The sequence below is a fragment of the Paramisgurnus dabryanus genome, chromosome 15, assembly GCF_030506205.2.
Source record: "Paramisgurnus dabryanus chromosome 15, PD_genome_1.1, whole genome shotgun sequence".
Taxonomy (NCBI): domain Eukaryota; kingdom Metazoa; phylum Chordata; class Actinopteri; order Cypriniformes; family Cobitidae; genus Paramisgurnus; species Paramisgurnus dabryanus.
The window spans coordinates 15,566,256-15,591,327 of record NC_133351.1 but is presented as its reverse complement, the minus strand read 5'-3'; the positions used below and the strand labels follow the sequence as shown (position 1 = coordinate 15,591,327).

General features: G+C 35.9%; 1 protein-coding gene across 1 annotated transcript; it reads right to left on the bottom strand.

Annotated features, from left to right (window-relative positions):
- Positions 1-58: 58 nt before the first annotated feature.
- On the bottom strand, positions 59-24,049 carry LOC135733315 (uncharacterized). The gene is made up of 18 exons (XM_065251752.2): positions 23,999-24,049; positions 22,629-22,701; positions 15,240-15,372; positions 14,108-14,198; positions 13,840-13,948; positions 13,549-13,680; positions 10,800-10,919; positions 10,568-10,665; positions 10,352-10,450; positions 10,125-10,253; positions 9,858-9,932; positions 8,220-8,253; positions 8,037-8,117; positions 4,223-4,313; positions 4,089-4,140; positions 2,781-3,921; positions 2,270-2,483; positions 59-850 (listed from the first exon to the last, which is right to left on the bottom strand). Exons 3-17 carry the CDS (start codon positions 15,367-15,369, stop codon positions 2,298-2,300), a joined length of 2,568 nt encoding a protein of 855 aa, XP_065107824.1. The 5' UTR covers positions 15,370-15,372; positions 22,629-22,701; positions 23,999-24,049; the 3' UTR covers positions 59-850; positions 2,270-2,297.
- Positions 24,050-25,072: the final 1,023 nt, after the last annotated feature.

The following is a 25,072-nucleotide window of genomic DNA, read 5'->3' as shown; positions in this document are numbered from 1 at the left end:
CTTTAATCTATTTCTAGCGGATGGGGCTTAGCTGCTGGGGGCTCGCGCAACACTAGTATAGGAACATTAGTATAGGATTTATTAAATAAGCAGGTAATCCTCTCGTGAAAACATAACAGAAAAACCACCAAAAACATACAAAACAGAGCACACTGAACAAACTAATAATTTTAACATCTAGATTCGTTGTAAGATTTATTTTGACCTTTACACAAACTTTGTTTCAAAATCTTAAATTGTAGCTGTGCACAGTGTAAATCCATTGAGCAGAATAAAAAATAAAAACATCTACATTCTTATAAGTAGAAAGGTTTCCTTGCCTCCAAAATTATAGATAAATAAATTCTCACATAACTATATTATGAAATATTTTCAGAATGCAATAAAACGTTTTGTCTCCCTTTTACAAAATAACTTGAGAAAAAGTATATGGAAAGACACTTTATTTTACGGTGTCTTTGTTTCACATGTTACATGTAATTATTATAGTAATAACAGTTAATTATGAATAATTACATGCAACTAACCCTAAACCAAACCCTAATCCTCACCCCAACCCTATAAGTACATTTTATTAATGATTATTACTTAGTACTTAAATGTATAATTACACTGTAACAGTGATACCGTAAAATAAAGTGTGACCAGTATATGTAAGTCTCCCTTATACAAAATATAAATTTGACAAAGTAGCTTTAAGTAGAAGTGGTTTCAGTTGGCGAGATCTTGTTTATAACTTGGTTTTAATCCTCATCTATGACCTCACAGTCATTGTAAACTTTGTTTAGGGTCCAAGGCAGGAACAAATCTGACCAAAACACAAGCATTACTGCTCCTTAGCTACCCCAACCTGCACACAGAACAGATAATATTATTAATTTCATGTTCGTTATAGTCATGGCTGGAAATGGCATTAATTTACTAAAGGAACTCCCTCCTAAGTATGTTTTCTATAGTATTTAAGACACAAACCTTTAACAATACATTTGTATTTAGGCTAAAGGAAATTTTTGTATAGTGTGAAACTTTGAATATTTAGTTAATGGATATTTTAAATAAGAGGAAAAATCTGAAATAAAACTGATCAGTTATACAGTGTCATTGCGATTGTAGAGTGTCATGTGACAAGCTTGATGATTATAAAATAATAGTTGCAATAAAGAAAACTCAAAATAAGGAGTCGTTTTAAAAAGCTATTAGATTTAAATATAATTCCTTTTCAAGTCCACCATTTATAAAATCTGAGGTGGAACTCCATTCCTCCTCAAAATAAACTCCCCGGATAAAATAAAGTTAAATACATACTTGAGTTATAGTATATATCCTTACTACATTAAAAAAAGACATTCTTAAAAGTGCTGTAAAATTAATATATCTTTACCACTGATCATTTATATAGATCGGTGGTTTATACATAAAAATTAAATATACTGTCTGAAATGAGTCTACATTTACAATAATTTAATGAATAATAGGAAGATTTATGTGTGTTTAATGACGTGACGATGTGAAAGGGGAGGGGATTTATACATGCGTCAGGTTTAGTTGATAAAACACTTCCGCATAGGATACACTTGTGTATCCTCGCTCATGGCTCCTCAGAAAGCCTCCTAACTCCTTGTTCCTCGCGGTGCAATTAAAGAATTGAGATGTTATACATGATGGCGGAGCTCGATCCATTTCCGGGTCATAGGATGTAGGAGCACGGAGACGAGGAAGCATATTGAGAAGCACCCCAGGAGTGGGGAACCCTGTCCTGCAGAGTTTAGTTCCAAACTTACTCAAACACACCTGAATTTCATTTCCAAGTAATCCTGAAGACTTGAATTAGATTTTCAGGTGTGTTTAATTAGGGTTGGAACTAAACTCTGCGGGACATTGGCCCTCCAGGACCAGGGTTCCCCACCCCTCCTAGGCCTAGGGTGTATGTACTGTACAGTAAGCTAGTCTTATGCCAAATAAATCCAGACAGTCTAATCTTGTCCCTAAATGATTGTGAATAAAACCCTGAAGATTTACAGTATAAGGACTGTCTGACCGTTTGGCTACACACCAAATAAATAAATAAGCATTAAAATGTATTTGCATTTTATTTTTTATTATGTGAGATGGAGACCACAGAGTGTACAAAAACAGACCAGTAAAGGAGCAGTACAAGTAACAGTCCACTGTATTAGTTATTGTCATAAACAATATCAAAATCAAGCATTTCAGGGAAAAGTAATAATGAAATAAAAAATCCCTGAAAATCTCTAAAATGTTAACTTACCTTGCATTTGTCACTGTGTTCTCTCCACCTACTGGTCTTTCAATTGTTTCCTGGTCTCTTTGATCTGACTCACACAGTTTGCAGAGGTGTCCTCTGTATTGCAGTGCTGTGCTGCTTGCGTTGAACTGGCTCTATCAGTCCCACTCCCTTCTGTGTCGTCCAAGTCTTTCCACAGCTGCTCGCACTTTAATTTCTCCTGTTCCAAGCTGTGCAACTTTGTGTATATGATTTTGTCGGTTTTAATGTAAAGGAGAAACGGTATAAGACTATCAAAATGAGGTCTACTAGATAGTTTGTAATTAGTGTTACACACATAGTTTGTAAGTTAGAGTTAACCACTGCTTATTTACTCTTAACCAGTTAAACCACCAATAATTCCTTAGTTTTAACAACCTGGCCAATCAAAAAGCCTTTTCACAAAGGCAAATTCATGTAATATAATTAATCCTAGTCAATTTGGTCTTTTCAGCAATTTTTGTAGCCTGTATCCAAAATATTGTTAGATACTAACCTTACGTTTTAATTCATCGCATTCTTTATTACGCTGATTTAGCTCTCTCAGAAGTAAGTCCACTTGAAGAGCCATTTTATTATCCACATTTGTCATTGCACCCTCAGCTTTCATCCTTTCCTGTGCTTCTTTTTCAGCTTTCATCTGTAGCAACATCTCCTCTTGCTTCTTCTCCAGCACATTTATTTTTTTTGTGAGCTGTTCGTTGCGCTGTGTCGCCTCCAAGTACAGTGTCTTGTAATCCTGTTCCTCTAATGGATCGGCCTGAATGTTTTGATGGCTAAACTCTTTCTTAACACTGAGCTTTAGTAGTTCACATTCTTTGTTCTTCAGCTCCCCTGGGAGAGACTGAGCTTGCATCTTATTATACTCCTCTCTTTCCTTGGCTGTGGCTTCCATGACTTCCAGAAGACTGTACTGATGTTTCTGGGCTTCTAAGGTTGCCATATTGTATATGTTTAGACCAGAGTCCATAGCTGCTTCTTTAGGCATATGACTTGTGCCATCTGTACTTCTATAACTTCTTTCTGCAAGACTTGGTTTGCTTTCAATCTTCATAGAGTCTTTAGTGATTGACATGATTAGTTCGTTACCTTTTTCCTTCTTGCATTCAACCTCAGTGCTGTCCTGCTCCATCCTTGTTGCATAACTCTTTATCTTTTCTACCTTTATTGCCACTTCTTCTCTTTTTCTTTGTTGGTCCTCCTCCATCTTTATGGTCATACTATATTCTGCCTGATCTGTTATGCTGACTTGACCATTTGAAGTCGATGAGTCTATTGTTGCATCTCTGGCATCTTCACCGGCAAGTGTTTCCATGGAAATATCACCATTGTCTTGTACATCATTACTTGTACTACTTTCTAACTTGACCATGGCAAGGTTAAAGGTTGAGGCTTTGGGTCTTGGCGTGCTCTTTGTCTCATCAATAACAATATCATCATCATCAGTGTTGCTCTCTATTTCCTCTTTATCAGCACTGTCATTATCATCAGGGATCTCAATCTGTGAGGTCACGACATTTGATATTAATGTGGACGTTGATGGACTGTCGGGTGCGTTGTTAAAGTCATCATTAAGTGCTCTTAATTTCTTCTGATCTTGGCTGTTTCCTTCTAACTCTTCTAGACGTCTTTTTCTCCTGTAAGAGAGGATTTTAATTGTATACCCAAAAAAATACAACAGGTGAGTTGGTTCTATATTTGTTTAGCGGTTTTTAACAAAACACTAGTTTTATAGAACACAGTGCTAAAACAGCTCTAGTCAGCAAAGATAGTAAGAAACAAAGAAAGGATGAAAATGATGTACCTTGTTAAAGGAGGGTGAGAAGTTACTTGCATGCTGTCTGAGGGGTTAGAGGCTGTAAAAAACAAACACATTATTACTATAAATAATTTGGCTTATTATGGCAAAAACAACTGCTTACAAAACTAAAATCTCACCAGATTGTGGGAGGTCACTGGAATCTTCAGGGCTCCTTGCTGTCATAGCAGCTTTTAAAGAAGGTGTAGGTGACCTGGGTGGGGAGGAGCCCTATAAAAACAAGTAATTTTTTACACATGGATTAATGAAATACATGGAAAATACATCCAGGATTTGCACAGGATCATTTGATTTTGGTTTAATGATTTACCAGAATCTGTGCTTGCGTTTACACACATAAACGTAAATTAGCTTTTTCCGCAGCATCTAAAGTTTGCTTATTATCCATGATTTCTCTATCGAGAAACCACGGGCATGTGTTTTTGCTTATGATAAGATAATGGAGTGCATGACACGCTGTTCTGTTATGCTGCTGAATGATCTCTTCAGCGCGAACAATAAGAAGCTCCCTGATCTTTGCTTCAGTCCAGTTTGCAGACAATTTTTATTGTGCATGTTAACCTGCATTTCAATCCTCCGTGTCATAGAGCTGAACCATAACTTCTTTTTGTAATGACATGCGCATCCTTCTACGGCACGCCCCTTACTGCAATCGCTCTGCCTTTTGTTTACCGTAAATGTTACGGCAATGTTACTAGGTCCCCTTTACCGGAGCGATCCCAGAACATTTGCGGGACGTGTTTGTGTTCACACAGCAGTGTTAATTTCGTTGACGAAGACGATGACGAAAAATATTCGTCAACGAACCTTTTTCACGGACGAAAACTAAATAAAAACTAAATAAAATCATATATTATGACGAAGACTGTAACGAAATATAACTGACACTTTAGTCAACGAATAAAAATAAGACGAAAATGTTAGGGAGGGACGAATGGAGAAGAGATCCAATCAGAGCTACTCATTTTGTGGGACAGTTGGGAAGAAATCCAATCAGAGCGAATCTTTGAGGGTAGGTTGATCTACACAGGCAGCAGTCGGCAGAGTCATTTTGAAAACCCGTGGCAAAGTTTGTTTTCACAACAGGTTGTTTACATTATATTTAGTTGTACAGTCTTAGTTCCCAGCTTTGGCTGATTTCAGTTGACTTCGCTCGTTAGCAACACGCTAACGTTTTGCGGTGCACCCGGTCCGAAGACATGTCTCATTAACAACAAAAATGTCAGAGCTAGCGTCTAATCTGGTCACACTACAAATATGACAAGACGACAGCCTGTAAAGACGACTCATCCAGAAATACATGCGAAGGTAAGCATACACGCTAAGGTTATTTTATCAGATAAACCACAGTGTTTTCGCTAAACTTGGTATAACATAGAAACGAAAGGAATACACATCTGAACTGTATTGATTGTATTGGATTGTCTGAATTAATACTGAGTATAAATATTCAGTGTCCTCAAATTGAATGAAATGTGTAACGTTACTATTATAGTAGATGTTGTGGTTTTACATGACTGGACAAAGTGCGTGCGTAAGTGCGTGCGTAAGTGCGTGCGTAAGTGCGTGCGTAAGTGCGTGTGTGTGTCTCTGTCTGTGTGTCTGCGTGCGTCTGTGTGTGCATGTCATTTAGGGACAATGCATATCTTTTTCAGGGACCATGTGTATTTTTAGGTAGAGCGGGCCTTATGCTTATTTTATGTGATATTTTTTTTGGTGAAAAAGCCACGGACAGTTTTTTTGACATTAAGAATAAAATAAAATACGTGTTTTCTATAACAACCATTAAATCTGTGTCTGTATTGCATATTCAAACCTTAATACCATTCCATAACAGACTAAAAAACTTAAGACTAGACTAAAACTCTTATGATATTTCGTCGACTAAAACTAAAAGATTTCAGATGACTAAAATAAGACTAAAACTAAATGGTGTGTTATTCAAAAGACTAAGACTAAGACTAAATCAGAATTTCCTGCTAAAATTAACACTGTCACACAGAAGGCTCTCTGCCAATTTTATGGAATTTTTGAGGATCAAAGTGGTGAGTGAATGGGGTTAAGAAGATATTTCAAGACATAAATAACTTGAACTGAAGTATGTGTTTCTAGCTCAGTGGTAGAACATTACAAAGGTTATATATAAAAATGTATACCTTGTAATGCACTGTAAATCGCTTTGGATTAAATCATCTGGCAAATGCATAAAAGCATACACTCCACTCCACTAATAACTTCAACAAACAGAAGACAAATGTCATCCACAGGAAGTTATCATAAGCATCCAGACAGTGCATCCAGAATGTGATAAACCTTAAATGTCTGGATACATATCTCAGGGAAATATTTAATGTTCTGTGTGAAGGATCTGGTATATATAGATGTGTTGTACAGATGTAATTGAATCTAAAGGCCTGTTTAAAGCCTAAAGGTAACACTTTACAATAACAGTACATGAATAATCATGTACTAATACATACATTAATAATTACTTTAATATGAACTAATGATAAGTTAAGCCATGTACTAATCAATAACTAACCATAACTATGTCATGAGTCATATGAATTTATCCATGAATTACAGCCACCTTAACTACACATTAATACATGTTTGTATTCCTTTGGCTGTAGTGAAGTACAAGGACAGGAATGTTCGGATTCATTTAACTGATATGGCGATAGAGAATTCAGTATTAATGAAATATAAGTCAATATGATGGTAATATGTAAAGGTACAAGGTGTTTTAATGTATTTAGGTTTCCTTCTTTCACGCACACTCGCCCGTTCTCGCACATTTTCTCTCTCTCTTGCACGCTCGCGCACAGACACGGTCTCTTTCACACATTTTGTCTCTCTCGCACGCACAGACTCTGTTTCTTTCGTGCATTTTGTCTCTCTCTCTCTCTCTCTTGTATGCACAGGCTCTGTGTCTCTCGCGCAATTTGTCTCTTTCTTCGCTTCACATTTGTCCACAACCATGGCTCCACCCTACACTATGTCCGATTGGCTTAGACCTCGATGTGTGTGTGTTTAATGTGTATCACCGCTCTTGGCAGTGATAATGTGGGTTTGGAATGATTCGTAACATTTTAATAACGAGTGTAACGATGCAGCACATAAAAGTAAAAGTATTAAACTCATCGAAATATGTACTGAAGTAAAAGTGGAAGTAGGAGAAAAAAAAAATACTTCAGTAGAGTACAGATATGGCCTTTTAGTACTAAAGTAGAGTAATGAAGAAGTTCTACTTCGTTACTATTCATCTCTCAGCGCTCCTCAAAGTCGAAATAAAAAGGGGGCCAATCAAATGAAAGAAGGCGGGAATTACTGTTTACAGGGCTGAGTGGTGACCAATCAAATCAAAGAAAATGTGGATTTACTCTTCACGTCTTCAGCAGGATGCTTCATTTTCAAAGATAAAAGAGTCAACAGAGGATGTAGGTGGCTAAACATTCAACATTTGAGCAATAAAAATTTTGATATACAGATTTATTGTTCATAGCCTCATTTGGTTAAAGGAGCATTTCGCCTGTAGAAACATTAATCTTTATTGAAAGTGTGTCATATTTGTAGTCAAAATGTAACATACATTTAGAATTTGGTGCCTATCTGACCGAGAAAAGGAGTGTTTGTAGTTTCACCCCCTCAACAAAGATATTGGACTTCCTTCTTTCAATGATGCAAAATGATGATTTTTACATCATTGAAAGAAGGAAGTGCAACACTGAAATCTGCAGATTTCAGTGTTGCACTTCCTTCTTTCAATGATTTCTCCTGTCTCAGCGGCAACTGAGGAAATGATGCACGACCATTCAAAAACATGACTGGGGTTCTAACTATACAAAGCTTAATGCAAATGGGTGAAGTGACCCTTTAATACAATAATTTTTGGTTTACCACAACAACAAAAAACAACTCTACAACACTTACTGTTTTTCGTAATTCACAGAATATTTCTTCTTCTTTTTTTCTCAGATCTTCAAGGTCTGCATTTCTCTTCTTTTCTTCCATCTAATCCACAGAGACATCACCAAATTACAAACAAAGGAAATAAACTGAATTGGTATAGAAACCCATACACACCAACCACCCAATGCCAAAATGTGCAATTACCTGCATTTTTTTCAGTTCCTGCTGTTTTCTCTTACTTTATCAAAATAAGAAGATTTTTTATTAGATTTGTTTTGTGATAAATGAGTATTAGAAAAAACATCCGGAAAAAAAAAGGTACATGTGCTGATGCTGTTTATTTGTCAAAACCCAATATTTAAGTGATTTCACAGAAAAATGACTACAGATAATGACACCTAATGAAATTGCTTGTTTTATTTATGCTACATCAAGAAGCCTATCTGCATTCACAACAGATGGCTGCACAGTGTTGCCAGAGACGCATTTCTTCTATCTCTTGGTTTTGGCTAGAAGGGACACAGCTACAGGGATGCACCGAATATTTGGCCACCGAAAATGTTTAGGCCGAAAATGGCCCAAAAGGCCGAAAGACTTTTATCATCGAAACAATACGGCCGAAATGTTCTTATGACGCAAACAGAAACCACGACCTGCACGTGCTTGTCTGAAGCAACATGTCTGTGGTGTGGACGTATTTCAGTATCATGCACATACAAACAAAATGATCTTCACAGTATTCTTTTTCAAATAAAAACATTTGTTTGTGTCTTAAGTGTATGCATCGATTTAAGTCAGAAACCAATCTGTGCTTATTTGTTCATAAAGAGACAGCAACCTCAATTAACCTACATAAGTCATTAATGTTTATTAAAAACCCAAGACCCAAAATCACTTCTGTAGCCCTAAAAAAAATTATAATTATATTTAATTTATACAATAAAGACAATGTTATGATTCATTTAATTCGATTTCTGTACCTAATGCTAATTTTAGACCTTACGTAATGTGCAACTTTGTTCTTTTTTATAAATGTTTGTAATTTCTTTATTTGTTATTAGATTTTTCCCACCCCTTTTTTTGCTGATCTGAAAAATAATCCGATCCATGCCTCAAAAACTTTCATGTGATCCTAACCGTGAGTTTTGTGATCCATCACACCCCTAGTAAAGTTAGAACACAGTCATAGCCATAAATGCAATGGTACTAATAATTTGCATAATTTCTTTCGTTGTTTCGGTTTTCGGCATTGGTTTCCTCTTTTTTGGTTTTCGGCCAAGAATTTTCATTTCGGTGCATCCCTAACAGCTACGGCCTAAATCTTGTGAAATGTTGGGTTTAGGGATAGGTTTGGGAGTAGGATTAGGATAAAAACAGCGCTCATTCTGCGAGATTTCACGTGATTTCGGCAGTTGCTTTTTCCCTTCTAGCCACAAATTCATCTCTTTCCATTATGTTTTCTCGGCCAATCATCATTGAAAATGACTTTCTCTTTCACAAGTTAACGTTCATGCCACAGCGCTTAGGTCAGTAGTTTCCAGTCAGTTGTTTAGACACTCCCACTAAGGTACACCTTATTTATCTACTTAGAAAATCTGCAGGCTATCAAAAGTTGTTTGACTAGATAAATAGCTCTACTCTTCACATTTGACATGTATACAATAAGTTTCTTCCAAATAAAATCATTTCTGTTACGATTTTTGGACACTTCCAATCTGGCAACACTGGATGGCTGACTCTTTAATGCTTTATTAAGTATAATAAAGAGAGTCATATTGTAGGCTTACTGCTATTTTACCACACTCCATTTTTTTGTTACAACAAATAATTAATTTAACTCACTGCTGTTTGTATGAGTTCAAGGGAGTTGATGTTTCATCTTTAGAATCATCAGGTTCCTCTGGTTCATCACATCTCCTGAAAAAAAAAATATTTTACATCTGTGCTCTTCAACTATTATAATGCCGAAGGTGCATCCTGTTATTTATTGTTTGTTTTTCAAAAACAAAAAAATGCTTTCTGCAAATCTCTAAAGACTTTTGCCGCCTTAATCCTCCTGGATTGTTAACACACAAACACACACACAGAATAAAGTTTAATTAAACAAACCTGAACTGAGTATCTGGGTTCATATGACAGAACCATTTGTCAGGGAGTTTATCTGTGTCTATGCCATCTGGGAGTTTACGCCACTTCAGACAATCATCACACTGAACCCAGTTTTGGTCAGGACACTCTCTTCACAATTACCAAGGAAAACAAGGTATATGTGAATGTGGCAAATCAAATTGTCAAAAGCAACACTAAATGTGTTATGTATGTTTAATTGTACTAACGGTATATCCTCTGAAGGTGCTATGCCGTTGAGACCTTTTTCATGGCATATAGCTTTCCAATACTCTTCTAGCTTCTTACCCAAAGCATTCATGGTTGTTCTGTGGACAAACAATAACCAATATATATATATATATATATATATATATATATATATATATATATATATATATATATATATAAAAGCAAAATTACATCATGAAAGGAAACAGACTTACCTGTACTCTTCTGTGTAGTCGAAGTCCTGCTTGTTATGTGTTGGCTTGAGGAAATTGCACTCGATTACTGCAATGACTCCTACTCCCTTTTTATTTGCCTATTGTGAAATCAAGGTTGGAAATGCACATATCTCAAAATAGTAAATATGCAATAACAATTAGCTTGTACTAAATTTTATAAAAATATTCTAAGACTTGCTTAACACTTAAAAATCATGAATAAAGCATTCACCCGGTTTTGGCATCCAACACGCTCGTAGGCTTTGATGAGCCTGTTTTTATGGTACATCATGACTCCATAATGTTCTTTGTTCTTGGGGTTGTAGCCAAATGTGATTGGTATTTTTTTCTTCTGAGATGACCAGACTAAGAAAAGATCACTATATATTCGGTTTATATTACATACAGTACTGTATATAATCATTGACTTGGTAGATCTCTATACAGTGAGGAAAATAAGTATTTGAACACCCTGCTATTTTGTAAGTTGTCCCACTTAGAAATCATGGAGGGGTCGGAAATTGTCATCGTAGGTGCATGTCCACTGTGAGAGACATAGTCTAAAAAAAATCCAGAAATTACAATGTATGATTTTTTTTAAGTATTTATTTGTATGATACAGCTGCTAATAAATATTTGAACACCTGTCTTTCAGCTAGAATTCTGACCCTTAAAAGACCTGTTAGTCTGCCTTTAAAATGTCCACCTCCACTTCATTTACGGTATTATCCTAAATTTGATGCACCTGTTTGAGGTATAGCTGCATAGACACCTGTCCACCCCATACAATCACTAAGAATCCAACTATTAACATGGCCAAGACCAAAGAGCTGTCCAAAGACACTAGAGACAAAATTTTACACCTCCACAAGGCTGGAAAGGGCTACAGGGAAATTGTCCTGCAGCTTGGTGAAAAAAGGTCCACTGTTGGAGCAATCATTAGAAAATGAAAAAAGCTAAACATGACTGTTAATCTCACCTCGTGGGGTCTCAATGATCCTAAAAAGGTGAGAAATCAGCCCAAAACTACATGGGAGGAGCTGGTCAATGACCTGAAAAGAGCTGGGACCACCATTTCAAAGGTTGCTGTTGGTAATACATGTTCAAATACTTATTTTCCTCACTGTATAGGCCGCAAAACTCTAAACATTTTATTGAGTGTAAACAAAAATTTACTCACAATAGCTCTGTAGTAAAGTTTATATATGTTTTTTGTTATTTTTAATGTATGTGCTCCATGTATACCTTTTGGAATTAGGACATAATACTTCTTTTTTTTTTACATCTACTTTGAAACAATGTGCAATATGAAGTGGTATATAAATTAGTGGGTAACGCTTTAGATTACAGCCCGGAAAGTACTGGGTAAGTACAGTGAATTTACAGCGTATGCTTATGTAATTATAGTTTACTTATGAAGTACGTACATGTAATTTTAAGGGAACAATTTATAATATTTGGGGAATAAAGGGATAACAACCAGGAAAAATACAAATAATATATTCAGTAAAGTACTGCGTAAGTACAGCGAATTTATAGCATACATTTCTGTAATTATAGTGTACTTATAAAGTACATACATGTAATTTAAGGGAACAATTTATAATATTTTCGGAACAAAGGGGTAACAAGTGCCACTTTAATTTACAGCCCGCAGATGTTGTATTTACTCTTTAACTACGTGAAACAAGGGGGTAACAAGTGCCACTTTAATTTACAGCCCGCAGATGTTGTATTTACTCTTTAACTATGTGAAACAAGGGTGTATCAAGTGCCACTTTAATTTACAGCCCGCAGATGTTGTATTTACTCTTTAACTACGTGAAACAAGGGGGTAACAAGTGCCACTTTAATTTACAGCCCGCAGATGTTGTATTTACTCTTTAACTACGTGAAACAAGGGGGTAATAAGTGCCACTTTAATTTACAGCCCGCAGATTCTGTACTTACTCTGTAACTACGTGAAACAAGGGGGTAAAATTTTTTGACTTAGACTGTAACAACACAAAACAGTAACTACAGAAAATTCACTCTTAGAAAGGATGTGTTAATTTTTTACACATCCTTGTGTGTTAAGTTTTTAACACATTATGTGTAATTTTAACACATTATATATCATTTTGTGTTGATTTTGTGTTAAAATATAACACAAGTTGTGTTAAAAGTAACACAAAATGTGTTGTTTCCATAATAACACAGAGATGGGTGGATTTTGGGACAACGCATTTAATGTGTCAACCCAAAATCAACACTAATGTGTTGTTTTTAACACATTCGTTCTAAGAGTGTAGTTTTAGTTTTGCTTGCTTTGTTTTTACCAAAGTTGCCTTGCCTATTTTTAATTTTTCTTGATGACCCAACAAATTCCTGGACTCTTTCTCTTTCTTAAGGTAAGGAACCTTTATTGAAAATTCTAAATAAATTGTATCGTACTAATAAATAGCATAAACACATTAACTGAATTTTAAGTTTTGTTTAGTAATCTAAAGTACTTACTGCATACAGTATATTATTTGTATTTTTCCTGGTTGTTACCCCTTTGTTCCCCAAATATTATAAATTGTTTCCTTATAATTACACGTATATACTTCATAAGTATACTATAATTACAGAAACTTACGCTGTAAATTCGCTGTACTTACGCAGTACTTTACTGCATATATTATTTGTATTTTTCCTGGTTGTTACTCCTTTATTCCCCAAATATTATAAATTGTTCCCTTATAATTACACGTATGTACTTCATAAGTAAACTATAATTACAGAAACATACGCTGTAAATTCGCTGTACTTACGTAGTACTTTCCGGGCTGTAATCTAAAGCGTTACCAATTAGTGTTATATAAATAAAATAAAACACTAACTTTATTTAAATAAAATTACTTACATTACAAATGTTTCGCTGTTAATGTTTTCCTGTCAAGTAGCTATACAGGTTTCTTAGGGAAATAGAGAATGACAGCTTGCAATTGAATGGATACATTTAGAAAGTTGGGTGTGTATTTATCCTTCATTGCGAATGCCAGGCTTTTAGCAATCAGTTGAGTTTTAACTTTCTGTCCACGAATGATAATCTGCATTCTGGGCTTCAAGTAGAGGACACTACAATATGCCTGGAAGAAAACAACATGCATACAGAAACACACTGCTATTATATCCATGTCCAAACTCGGATAATATAGTGAAGTCATCACAATAGATATTCTACTAAAAATACAGTTAAGTGGTTTGTAATCTCTAATTTAACATGAGTACAATGGTCAAGCACTCACTCGCAATGACTGCTTATATTTCTCCTTTTCATCCTCATACACGTCATCTGGAATCTGGATGTCATATTGGTCCGCCTCAAAGTCAAACTCAGAAGCGTCTGTCGATGTTCTGTACCAGAAACAAGATTTCTCTTGTAATTATTGTGCTTTAGTATATCTGATTCTATTAGCAGAGAATCTAAACCAGTTTTTATCAGTCTTGGGCCTGTTTTTTCCATAGCAAGGCAGATTTATGTGAGCTTTGCCTTCTCCCTGGCAGCATACTCACTTTCTGAGGTTCCAGATGATTATTCGTGTTCCTGTGGTGCCACTGGAGTCGTGTGTGTTGATGGCCTCGAGCTCTGCGAGCAGCTCTTCTTCTGTTTGGAACAGAGAGTATTGCTTGATGTCCTGGAGACTTTTTATGTGCTCCGACTCAGGACGGAGTGAGATGAAGGGTTAAGGATCAAGATGTCAAATCGATTATATAACAAGTAAGAAAGCAGCCTATATTAATAAGTGTGGTACTATGTCCTACTCTTTTTCCTTTTTTCATATGGTCCAGTATTTTACTGTTTGCCCATCTCCTCAATAAGGATATTTGACTCTCCAGTGCGTTTGAATGTGACAATTGGTACAATGATGTTCTCTGCTTCAATTTCTTGTAGGTACGTCTGGGACAGCATGCCCACGCACATAGACTTTCCCTTCTTTGAAAACACAATGGCGTCTTTTCCCAAACGCATGGAGCCGGACTTAAATCCATTGCCATACAGGCCGACAGGGACATGACCATTTATTGTCTTTTTATCACTGAAGCCAAAACTAATAGGAAGAAACATGATATAACAAATGAAGAGTTTGGATCCAAAACGAGATTACATTTTTCAAAATCTTTTTTTTTGATAATCAAACTGCAGTTGGCTTTTGATTTAAGTCAAACCTTCATAAAAACAGCAACACAATTTAAACATGATAACATAATAATAAGCATATGTTGATATATGACCAGGTTGATTAATTTTATATCAGTAAATAGCTTTGCCTGGTTGTCCAACTGAAGGATTTGTTCACTGTGTATTTTACATAGATTGCACATAGCTGTAGTTATTAGAGATAAGTACTAGCAATGCAAAAGTCATGCTATCATATATATATATATATATATATATATATATATATATATATATATATATGTTTTATATATTTCTGTGGTTATGAGTGTAACAAAAGGTCACAAAAAGTTTGTTACACAAACTATTTACTAATAGGTTAGTAAATAATCACAGAAATTGACTTTTGGGATGATTCCTTAAATAGAATTTTACTTTTTCACATATTTTTTAAATGATATGGGCAGATTTTCCATGAACTGTCAAAATGTAAAACAACATACTGGATGTTTTTGTATTCCCATTCACCTGAGCATTCTGTACATCTTGTGATAATCCATTCCTGCTCCAGTATCCGTGAAAGTAAGACAGTCTTGACCTCCAATTCTTGTTTTGTCAATCCAGAACTTCTTGGATTTAACATCTGGGTCGTAGGCATTGTCTAAAAGCCAGTAGGAAAATATATTTAAATGTGTCTCAAATCATGCCCGGTACACACCAAAATATAATCAGGATTTTCCCTCTTACGACAGTCCTAGTTAAAGTCCCAATCGTCTTCGTGGTTAAACCGATTATCTTATTAGATTTTTCATATGTGCGCAGTGTGTTAAGTATGTCTGAATGTGATCGGAAGCACGTTGGGGCTGCTCCGATCACAATGTTGAATATTTATGATCATAAATCCTGTTGTGTGGGGGGAACCCAGAGGACACGCGCTGTAAATTGTCACGTGGAACGAAACGATACCCAATCAGAAAGTGAGCTGATGTAAGACGAAAACAATAACTACTACAGCCAAAGTGAGACGGACATCAGAGATGTAAAAAAGCAGTCCATTGCATTAATGTCATTTCTTTATGCCCATTGTTCACCATGTTTGTTTATTGTGAAGTCACATTTGGCCGCAAGAGACAGCCGTTGCTGTCATGACCACAGAGAGGCACTTTACACACTATGGGCCCTATTTTAACGATCTGAAACGCAAGTGCGAAGCGCAAAGCGCAAGTGACTTTGTGGGTGGATCTTGGGCGCTGTTGCTATTTTCCCGGCGGGAGAAATAACTCTTGCGCCAGGCGCAAATCAATAAGGGGTTGGTCTGAAGTAAGTTCATATTCATAGGTGTGGTTGGGGCGTAACATCAAATAAACCAATCAGAACGCTATCCAACATTCCCTTTAAACGCAAGGGCGCAAGTTCCACGGGTTGCTATTATTATGACGGATTTACCAGGCGCACGCCAGGAGCGGTTCACAGCCGAGGAGACCCACGTTCCTGTAAGAGCAGTCAAAGGCAGAGAAGTTGTTTTGTATGGGGATAGGAGAAACCCGCCCAAATCAGCGTAGGTTAAACAGGCGTGAGAGGAAATAGCCACGATTGTCTCATCAGCTGGCATCCCCATCGTTGCGACAAGCGCTACAATGATGTCAGGAGACGGGGTAATCCCAAGCTTGCCAGCATAAATCGGGCACGCCGTGTAACGGGAGGTGGATCTGCCTCTACACATGACCTGACGCCAGCAGAGGACATCGCTGCGTCCACCCTCACCGCTGAAAGGGTTTGGGGGCTTTGAAATCGGACCCAAGAAACACAAGCAAGGTCCAACCCCAAAGTACACTTACAAATCAAGTTCCTATACATTAAGGTTTCTTATGAAAACATTTTAATTATTATTTACATAAAATAAACGTAATACAGCCACACAACAAACATGAGAATTTTTTAACGCAGCCACACAATAAATAAAAACTATCACCACAATGCTCACCACTATGATTTCCCTTATCTCATGTGTTAATATTTTTTATTGTAACAATTTATGATTTGCAAAAATAACTGTTGCATCTGTGTAGATTAGATAAGCAAAGTGTGGGCGCGTTGTGCACGCTATCCATTATGGTCAAGCATGCGCCCTTAAAGCAGACATATCATGCTTTTAAGTCTGTCCTTTTTATATATAAATCAACTATTTGAGGTCCATATAAAGCGAAACTGCAATGCTTGGGTCTGAATTCCTCATTATTATAGCTCCACAGACCCCTTTTTACCCCTTTTCTGATGTGCATCTGAGAGCAACTCATTTTGGTACTGTCTTTTTAAATGCACGTCATACCCTGCCCCCTCTCCAGCTTGCAGAGGTGACACTCGGTTAAACTCCACCCCGTTCGGCCATTTTTGTAGTTTTATAGCAGAGATACTATTATCTAGTGGCACAGAAACTTTTTATTCACTCGTTATTCACAAAATGTCAACAACGAAAGACTTGTCCATTCAGCCGTACATGTTCGAGGCAGAGTCGGAAACGGAGCGAGATGAAAATGAAGACGACGAACCTGCAGAACAACGTCTTCATCGAGGTATCGCAATGGTGTGAGGCTGCAGCCTCCGGAGGTCGCATTTCTTGGCTGCATACGTCATCAAGACGGTCTTATTTCAGAATATTAACAATTATAAAGTTGACTATTATTCTTAGTTAATCGTAAGTTGTGGTAATGTGCTCATGACTTGCAAATTTAATGCTCAGTTAACTTAATTAAACCAGGCTTGATGACCAAAAAGCGATCTCCGCAGGCTGCAGCCTTCGGATTGAGAAACGGCACTGCTAAACCATGACCACCGTGTACTTTACTTTTTTTAAGTTATTAACAGCTTACCGAAGTGCTCTGCTCGTCATCTCCAAAGATAGAAGTAACTGACCCCTCAATCAGACGAAGTCTATCGGCAAATCCTTCTTTATACTGGCAGAGATTGGTGAATTAGTTATCCTTGAAGTGCTTCGGGCACACAAAAATGACTTTACCCACAGATATGGGTACATTTCTTACGCTCTCGTAACTTCTGCATCCTTGAGCTTGGACTACAATATCGCAGCGAGAAATAAAAAAATGGCGGATTGCTCGAAGTGTTGGGCTGGGAGTCGATGTCCTTATTTGGCAGTTCCGCTGCAAATACTGTGACGTAATTGTTCAAAAAACGTAATAGATAATAGAAAAATCAGAACAGGTTGGAAAATATGACCAAAAAAAGAATATAAAGATATCAACAAAGCACCTGAAGAGACTAATTTCAACTTTTATGTACTTATAAACACTACAAATATACAACAAAATGCATTTAAGAGCTAAGAAAGTGGATTTAGCATGATATCTCCATTAAAATAGCATAATGAACCACGCGCAACGCGCCACTGACTTTAGACTAGTTTTTTTTGGTCAGTGGCGCAATTGTTTTTTGAAACTGCAAAATAGCATCAGAGATGGTTTGCGCCGGAACACGCCTCCTTTTAGCGCTGAACCGCTCAGGGAGCGCAAGTTCATTCCCTAGTTTGCCGACGTGCGTCTGTGGAGGGAAAAAACGCCGGTGCAAAATACGAATGATACATGCGTCACTGACAAAGTCAATTGCGCTGGGTGCAAAATAGGGCCCTATAAGTACAAAAGTGTAAAATCGTCAATTTTTTTTCATCATGTTTGTGGTCTCTCACATTCTGAAAATCTGATAAGATTTAAAAAAGCTTTTGGTGTAGCCCTAGCTTTAGTCTATTACTTACTGAATCATATTATATTTATAAGTGTGGTACTATGTCCTACTCTTTTTACTTTTTTTCATATGGTCCAGTATTTTACTGTTTGCCCATCTCCTCAATAAGGATATTTGACTCTCCAGTGCGTTTGAATGTGACAATTGGTACAATGATGTTCTCTGCTTCAATTTCTTGAAGGTACGTCTGGGACAGCATGCCCACGCACATAGACTTTCCCTTCTTTGAAAACACAATGGCGTCTTTTCCCAAATGCATGGAGCCGGACTTAAATCCATTGCCATACAGGCCGACAGGGACATGACCATTTATTGTCTTTTTATCACTGAAGCCAAAACTAATAGAAAGAAAACATTATATAACCAATGAAGAGTTTGGACCCAAATCGAGATTACATTTGTTCAAAATCTTTTTTTTTTTTTATAATCAAACTGCAGTTGGCTTTTGATTTAAGTCAAACCTTCATAACTAAAGAAAAACAGCAACACAATTTAAACATGATAACATAATAATAAGCATATGTTGATATATGACCAGGTTGATTAATTTTATATCAGAAAATAACTGCCTGGTTATAAGAGTTTTTTTTAGGTAAAATAAGTATTTGGTGTTTCCACAGTGCGTATGTCAATTTGTTTTGCTCAAAATACCCCACATGATTTATTAAATCATGTTAAAATTGCCACTTTGTAGATGTGAGGAAAAATAGGGGCGGTTTTTGGTGTGTCTCCTTAAATGTTAATAAGCTGATAAAATGCAAACATTGATATGATTGTGGTTTGTTGTAATTGAAACTTTTTTGTCACTGTGCACTTATGGTAGTGCCATGATTGGATAGTGCAGATTAAAGGTACAATTTGTAATATATTTGCAGGAAAATATCCAAAAACCACTAGTCCAGTGTTATATATTTTAAAAATTTGTCAACCGGTAGAGATTTTATCGAGGTTATGTGCCCACGTCATGCTCCTGTGCACGTGGTCACGAAAACTTAACATTTGTACATGTATTTAAGCACCGCAGTTTAAAAACAAGTTATTTTAAGCCATTAAAACACAAACAACAGATCTACATGCGTGCGCTCTTTCTGTATCTGAGAGCGCGCAAGTTGCGCAACCGCTGCTCTTTCTGTCTGTGAGGAGCACGCAAGTCACGCAACCGCTGCTCATTTATCTTGTGAGCATTTTTCCCGCTTTATTGGCCTTAAATACATATATGCGTCAAAATTTGCGTTGTTGCAAGTATCCTCATAAACATGATCATTTAGGGCTTAAGAGAAAGTGAACAGCTAAAAGAGAAAACGCATGTGTAACGTATTCATCAGGATCATGTGACCATGTAAATTCTTGCCTAATATTAAATGAATAGTAAAAAGTTCCCAAGTAATTCAATAATCAAGTAAACAGTAAGTGATAATAATATAAGAACAGAGAAACTAACTTAATTTATTGTTAAATAAATAAATATAACATAGCAGATTGTTTTTTTGATTAACATATACAGCTGTCACTTTCAAAGCTTGCAGTAATGGATTCATACGTCCTAAACCACTTTTTCCCTAAACTTTTCACTTTACACATAAGATTTTTATACACATTTATATACGCCAATGAACATTTTGACTTAATTATGAGCGTATGTGACCGTCTGTGTGCACGTTTGTTCCCGCTGAGATGTAATGGACAGCAGACTTTCTTTTGTGTCCCAGCAACTTATTTTAAGGTCTACAAAACAATAATATTACCAGATCCTTGCATACAGTGGCGGTGTTTCACGAAAACCTAGGGTAGGCTATGGCAAAAAATCTTCGTACAAGAAGGCCATTCTCAAATAACGAATCTATGAAACCACATAATATGTGTACTACATACTCCACCAACCTGTACAAAATCATACTACGATTGCTCTAATGTAACTTTACACTTACTGAAAACAATACGGAAGCAATACAAATGAAAAACAAAAATAGAAATCATGGTTGTTTAAAATGCTTTTCAAATGTTGTAATTCTTAACTACGTGCAACTCAGCAACAGATACACTAAAACAAGATAATATCAAAACATACTGTAACATCCCTTCACAAATCTTGTCATGACAACCACCAATAAACACTTAATAAACACACAATAAAGACTTTTAAATGATGTGACAGAGCACACGTAGTTAACCGACTAAAACACTAAATAAAACTCTCAGTAAAACAGGGCTAAATGTAAAAACAAGTCTTACCTTTGTCGTCGTGCAGTTTTTATTCCACAAGTGACCATATTCAAAAATGCGCGCAAATAATTAATACAATTCACTTCGACTGCGCTACACTTTCCCAGTGGAACAGAACATGTTTATTTATTCATAGAGATCATATTTCTTCTGAAATAATGTATGCAATAGGCATAGCGCGAGTGTGGGGATGACCCGTGAGTCTGTTTGATTGTTAAAACAAAAAGATTTTACTTGCGAAAATAAAGATTATAACAGCAGTGGTTATCATGAGACGTCCTGCAGAGACTTCAAGCTTCGCTGCAAGAACGAGAGGCTGATGACATCAAAGTACCGCGAGGGTGAGGCGAGGAATCATCGGAAGAGTTTGCTTTCAAACCGCTCTCGCGGCATGTTAATGTCATCCGCATGTCGGTTCCTGTATTATAGCATGAAGTCGAGCAAACGTGTAAATTGTCCATTTTAGTGATGTACCAATGTTCAGAAATGTTCTACTGAAAATTTTTAAAATAATCTTTAATGAGCATCATTATTGCCTGTTGATTTCTGGTGTTTTGTCTGAATGCTAGGGTATGGCAACTGCCTTAATAATTTGCACGTTACGCCCAAAACACACCCATTACTCATTAGGAAAATATGTACAACCCTTTTTCGACCGCACAAACCATTTTTCCCGTTGTTAAAATAGCAAAAGTGGCATCGGACACGCCCATTTAGACCGTGCGCCGTGCGCTTTAGACGATGCGCTAAGATCGTTAAAATAGGGCCCTATGGCAACTGCCATACCCTGCCATACGCAAACGCCGCCCCTGCCTATATCTATATGGCTCTGAAAAAAACGAACTGGAATGCAGGGTTGGTCTTAAAGGGGAAGTTACCTAATTTTGCTCCCGTCTGTCACTCATGTTTATCAAACAGCATTGAGAGAAAATCTCTCACTGCTCTAGACTAAATCACTTTTCTACCTTAAATAAAAAAATATATATACATACATACATAATTATTTATTATCATTCCTTTATCATTGACTTTATCTTCAGAGAGCTTGAGATTTGTTTGTTTTTATTTTCTTTTTATGCTTGTAGGCCTATAAGGTTTTTGTGAGAATTATGAAAATTTCTATGGTATTAAATATTTTAATAACAGAAAAACCTTACTAAAACATAAAAAACTCTACCGTGATACATATCGTTATCATGACATAAAATGAATCCTATTGTGATAGAAGATTTTGGTCATATCGCCCATCATCTGTCGGGCCACTCGCTTGTTTATGGTAAATTTGTTAATCTGAACACTTAATTCTGTGCTGTGTTAACACACCATCGAATTAAACTGATTCTGTAACATCTATGACTATTGACTAACAAATGCATGAAACATTACATGAAACCTTACATAATGAAATAAAACTATGTCATCAAACACAACATTTATTAAACTTTATTACTTTATCTCATGTGTTAACATGATTTCTCATTCCCGTCCAGTTGATGGTCGGTTGAGTTAAATACAACAAATCCCATCATTACCATTATTCTTATTAACTAATCAAAGTATTTAAAGTGAGAAGTACACATAAAAACATGGATTTTAACATTAGACCTTAAATTTCAATGTTAAATCCACTATTGTATTATATATAATTGTTCAGTTCATACATAATATTTAGTTCAATTACATCAGAAGCTGTAATTAAATTACTGGAAAAAAAGAGTAATCCCTTACTTTACTTTTTCAAGGAAAAGTAATTCAATTACAATAACCAATTACTAAGTAACTTGTTACACTGGTTATGATAAATATTATGTTATCACATTACTCACATTACTATACATTCTACTCATGTAAAGCTGCTTTGCAACAATTAACAATTGTGAAAAGCGCTATATAAATCAAATTTAATTGAATTGAAATTAATGAGAACTATCCACTTACCTATTAGCTCAGCAATGGCACTAAAGGGCCAGGTGTGGCTGGTAGAGTTGGTGTGAAGGAACTTTGGATTAAGCTTCAAAATTAAATAAAAAATGAGAGTGGTGTTTTTAGACAAAGCAATAAACAACTGTAGTGTTTTATAATACACATGTATATGTAACACCAAACTATTGACCTCTGTTTTTTTTTGCTCTCTGAGGCTGTGAAATGTTCTATACTTGTTCTGTACAAGAACCTTTGTAAATTAGTTTGTTGTTAAGACAAGTCCATGAGATAGCACAGGTACATGGGTAAGAAGTTTGCACAGCATCCTAACCTATAAAATGCACTTTAAATGTGTTTCTAGCAGAAAATGAGTTGCCAGTGTGTGTTGAATTAACCGAGATTTTTTTTTTAAATTATTGCAGTCACACCATTACATGAAAAGTGATATTAATAGAGTATAAACCCCTGACCCAAAACAATGTTCCAGTAGCAAAGTTGGCAATGAGCAGGCCAAAGGTGAAAGTTACAAAGGTGGTAAAAATTTCAGTGGTGTTTTTTGGAGTAAATGATTTGCGAGAATCCAAATCTTAGAAATCTTTGTCTTGATCATCAAAGTATATTTTTTAATCAAAGTGTTTGCAAACTTTGGTCTTTTCTTTATAAACAGCCTGTGAGTGAAATCAAAATGATGTGACTAAAATAATTTTAATGTCTTCTGTATGGTGTTACATACTGAAAGTTGCTTTTAGCTTCTTTATAAATGTTTACCTTCAGATAGACAGGTCCTACTTTTTACTAAAGAATTTTTGACACAAAAATTATAGCTTAAGACTATTCTAAAGAGCCTTTCTCGGAAGTTTTATGGACCCTGATAAAGATGAAAGAGCTGTTTTACATACATTTTAAATAAAAACGTCTTGCAGACATTTTCAATATGTCTATATGACATCTTTTAGAAAATGTCTCAGAGATGTATTGCAGATAAGCAAACAATCAAAAAACATAAAATAAAGGCCCCCGAAATATGTGTGGTATCAGGGTGGAGATTCACTGTAGTGTGGCAGGATAATTGTGTTTGTAAATTAAACCTGTTTCCAGTTAAACAAAACTGAAAGTAAAAATGCATTAATGAATGTATCTGCATTAACTATTTCAATTACTGATCATTACATTTTTAAATTGATTAAAGGAATTGATTAATTTATAAATTATGAGACAAGAAGGCATTAAAACAATGAACTATTTTTATACCAGCAAGATATATTCATAAAACCAATTTAAAGCTGACAGTGCGTAGATAAACGTATTTGGCATCTTAATAGTTATTCAATGCTTTTCAATCATTGTGGCTATAATAATTTTTATTACTCATGTCAAGTACATACCGCGCAGAGCGGGATCCCTCTCTCTTTTTGAATCGACATCCTTGTTTCAATTTAACAACAAACCCCTGACTGTAGACTACAAACTTCTAGGAGGTGTACATGGGGAGTGCCCAAACAAACAGGGTGGGATTTACACAGAACATGCCACCAACACTTTAGGCAATCTTATTATTGCTAAGCAGGTACATTGACATTTATGCAGTTTTCAGACGCTTATATCCAACGTGGATTAAAGGAATAGTTAATCATTTACTGATCATCAGCCTCATGTTGTTACAAACCTGTATACATTTAATTGTTTTGATGAACACAAAAGAAGATATTTTGAGAAATGTTTAAACCAAACCATTCGTGGGCTCCATTTACTTCTATAGTATGAAAAAGAATACTAAGGAAGTAAATGGGGTCCACAAACAGTTTGGTTACAAACATTTCTCAAAATATCTTCCTTTGTATTCATCAAAACAACGAAAGTTATACAGGTTTGTAACAACATGAGAGTGAGTAAATGATAACAGAATTTTCATTTTTGGGTGAACTATCCCTTTAATGTAATTAAGATTGAGCTCGCTGTCTCAAATGGTCGTTGCAATCATCTCATTAATCTAGCTGTGGATTCTATGTGTCTACCCCGTTTGTTTACTGTGAAGTCACATTTGGCAGCTAGAAACATTGTGAGATCTCCACGAGATCTCCTGTGAACTCAGTTTAGACTGTAAATTTGGAATTGTTGGAATTCACATAATTCACTTATGCATGGCTATATACCAAATAAATGAATTAACAATAAAATGTATTAATTTGAAAATAATTATGCAAGAAGAAATGCCACAGAGAAAAAAAATAGAACAGTGAAGGAACAACGTGGAATAAAGTCAATTATACAGATTATTAGTTGAAAAAAAAAAAGATTAAAACTTAGATCAACAATCCCAGGTAAAAGTAATTAAATATAACCATATCACAGAAAATCTTTAAAAAGGAAGCTTACATCTGTTGTCACTGTTCTCTCCCCTGCTGGACTTTCATTGGACTCTCCTCTTTTATTTGATTCAGTTTGCAGAGCCATCCTCA

Bases quoted from the DNA above. Each gene is read 5' to 3' on its own strand.
- LOC135733315 (XM_065251752.2), bottom strand. From the start codon at position 15,369: ATGCCTACGACCCAGATGTTAAATCCAAGAAGTTCTGGATTGACAAAA. The intron at 10,254-10,351 runs GTTAGTACAATT...GTAATTGTGAAG, and splicing joins GCACCTTCAGAGGATATACC to AGAGTGTCCTGACCAAAACT. The intron at 3,922-4,088 runs GTACATCATTTT...CCTCTCTTACAG, and splicing joins TCTCACCCTCCTTTAACAAG to GAGAAAAAGACGTCTAGAAG.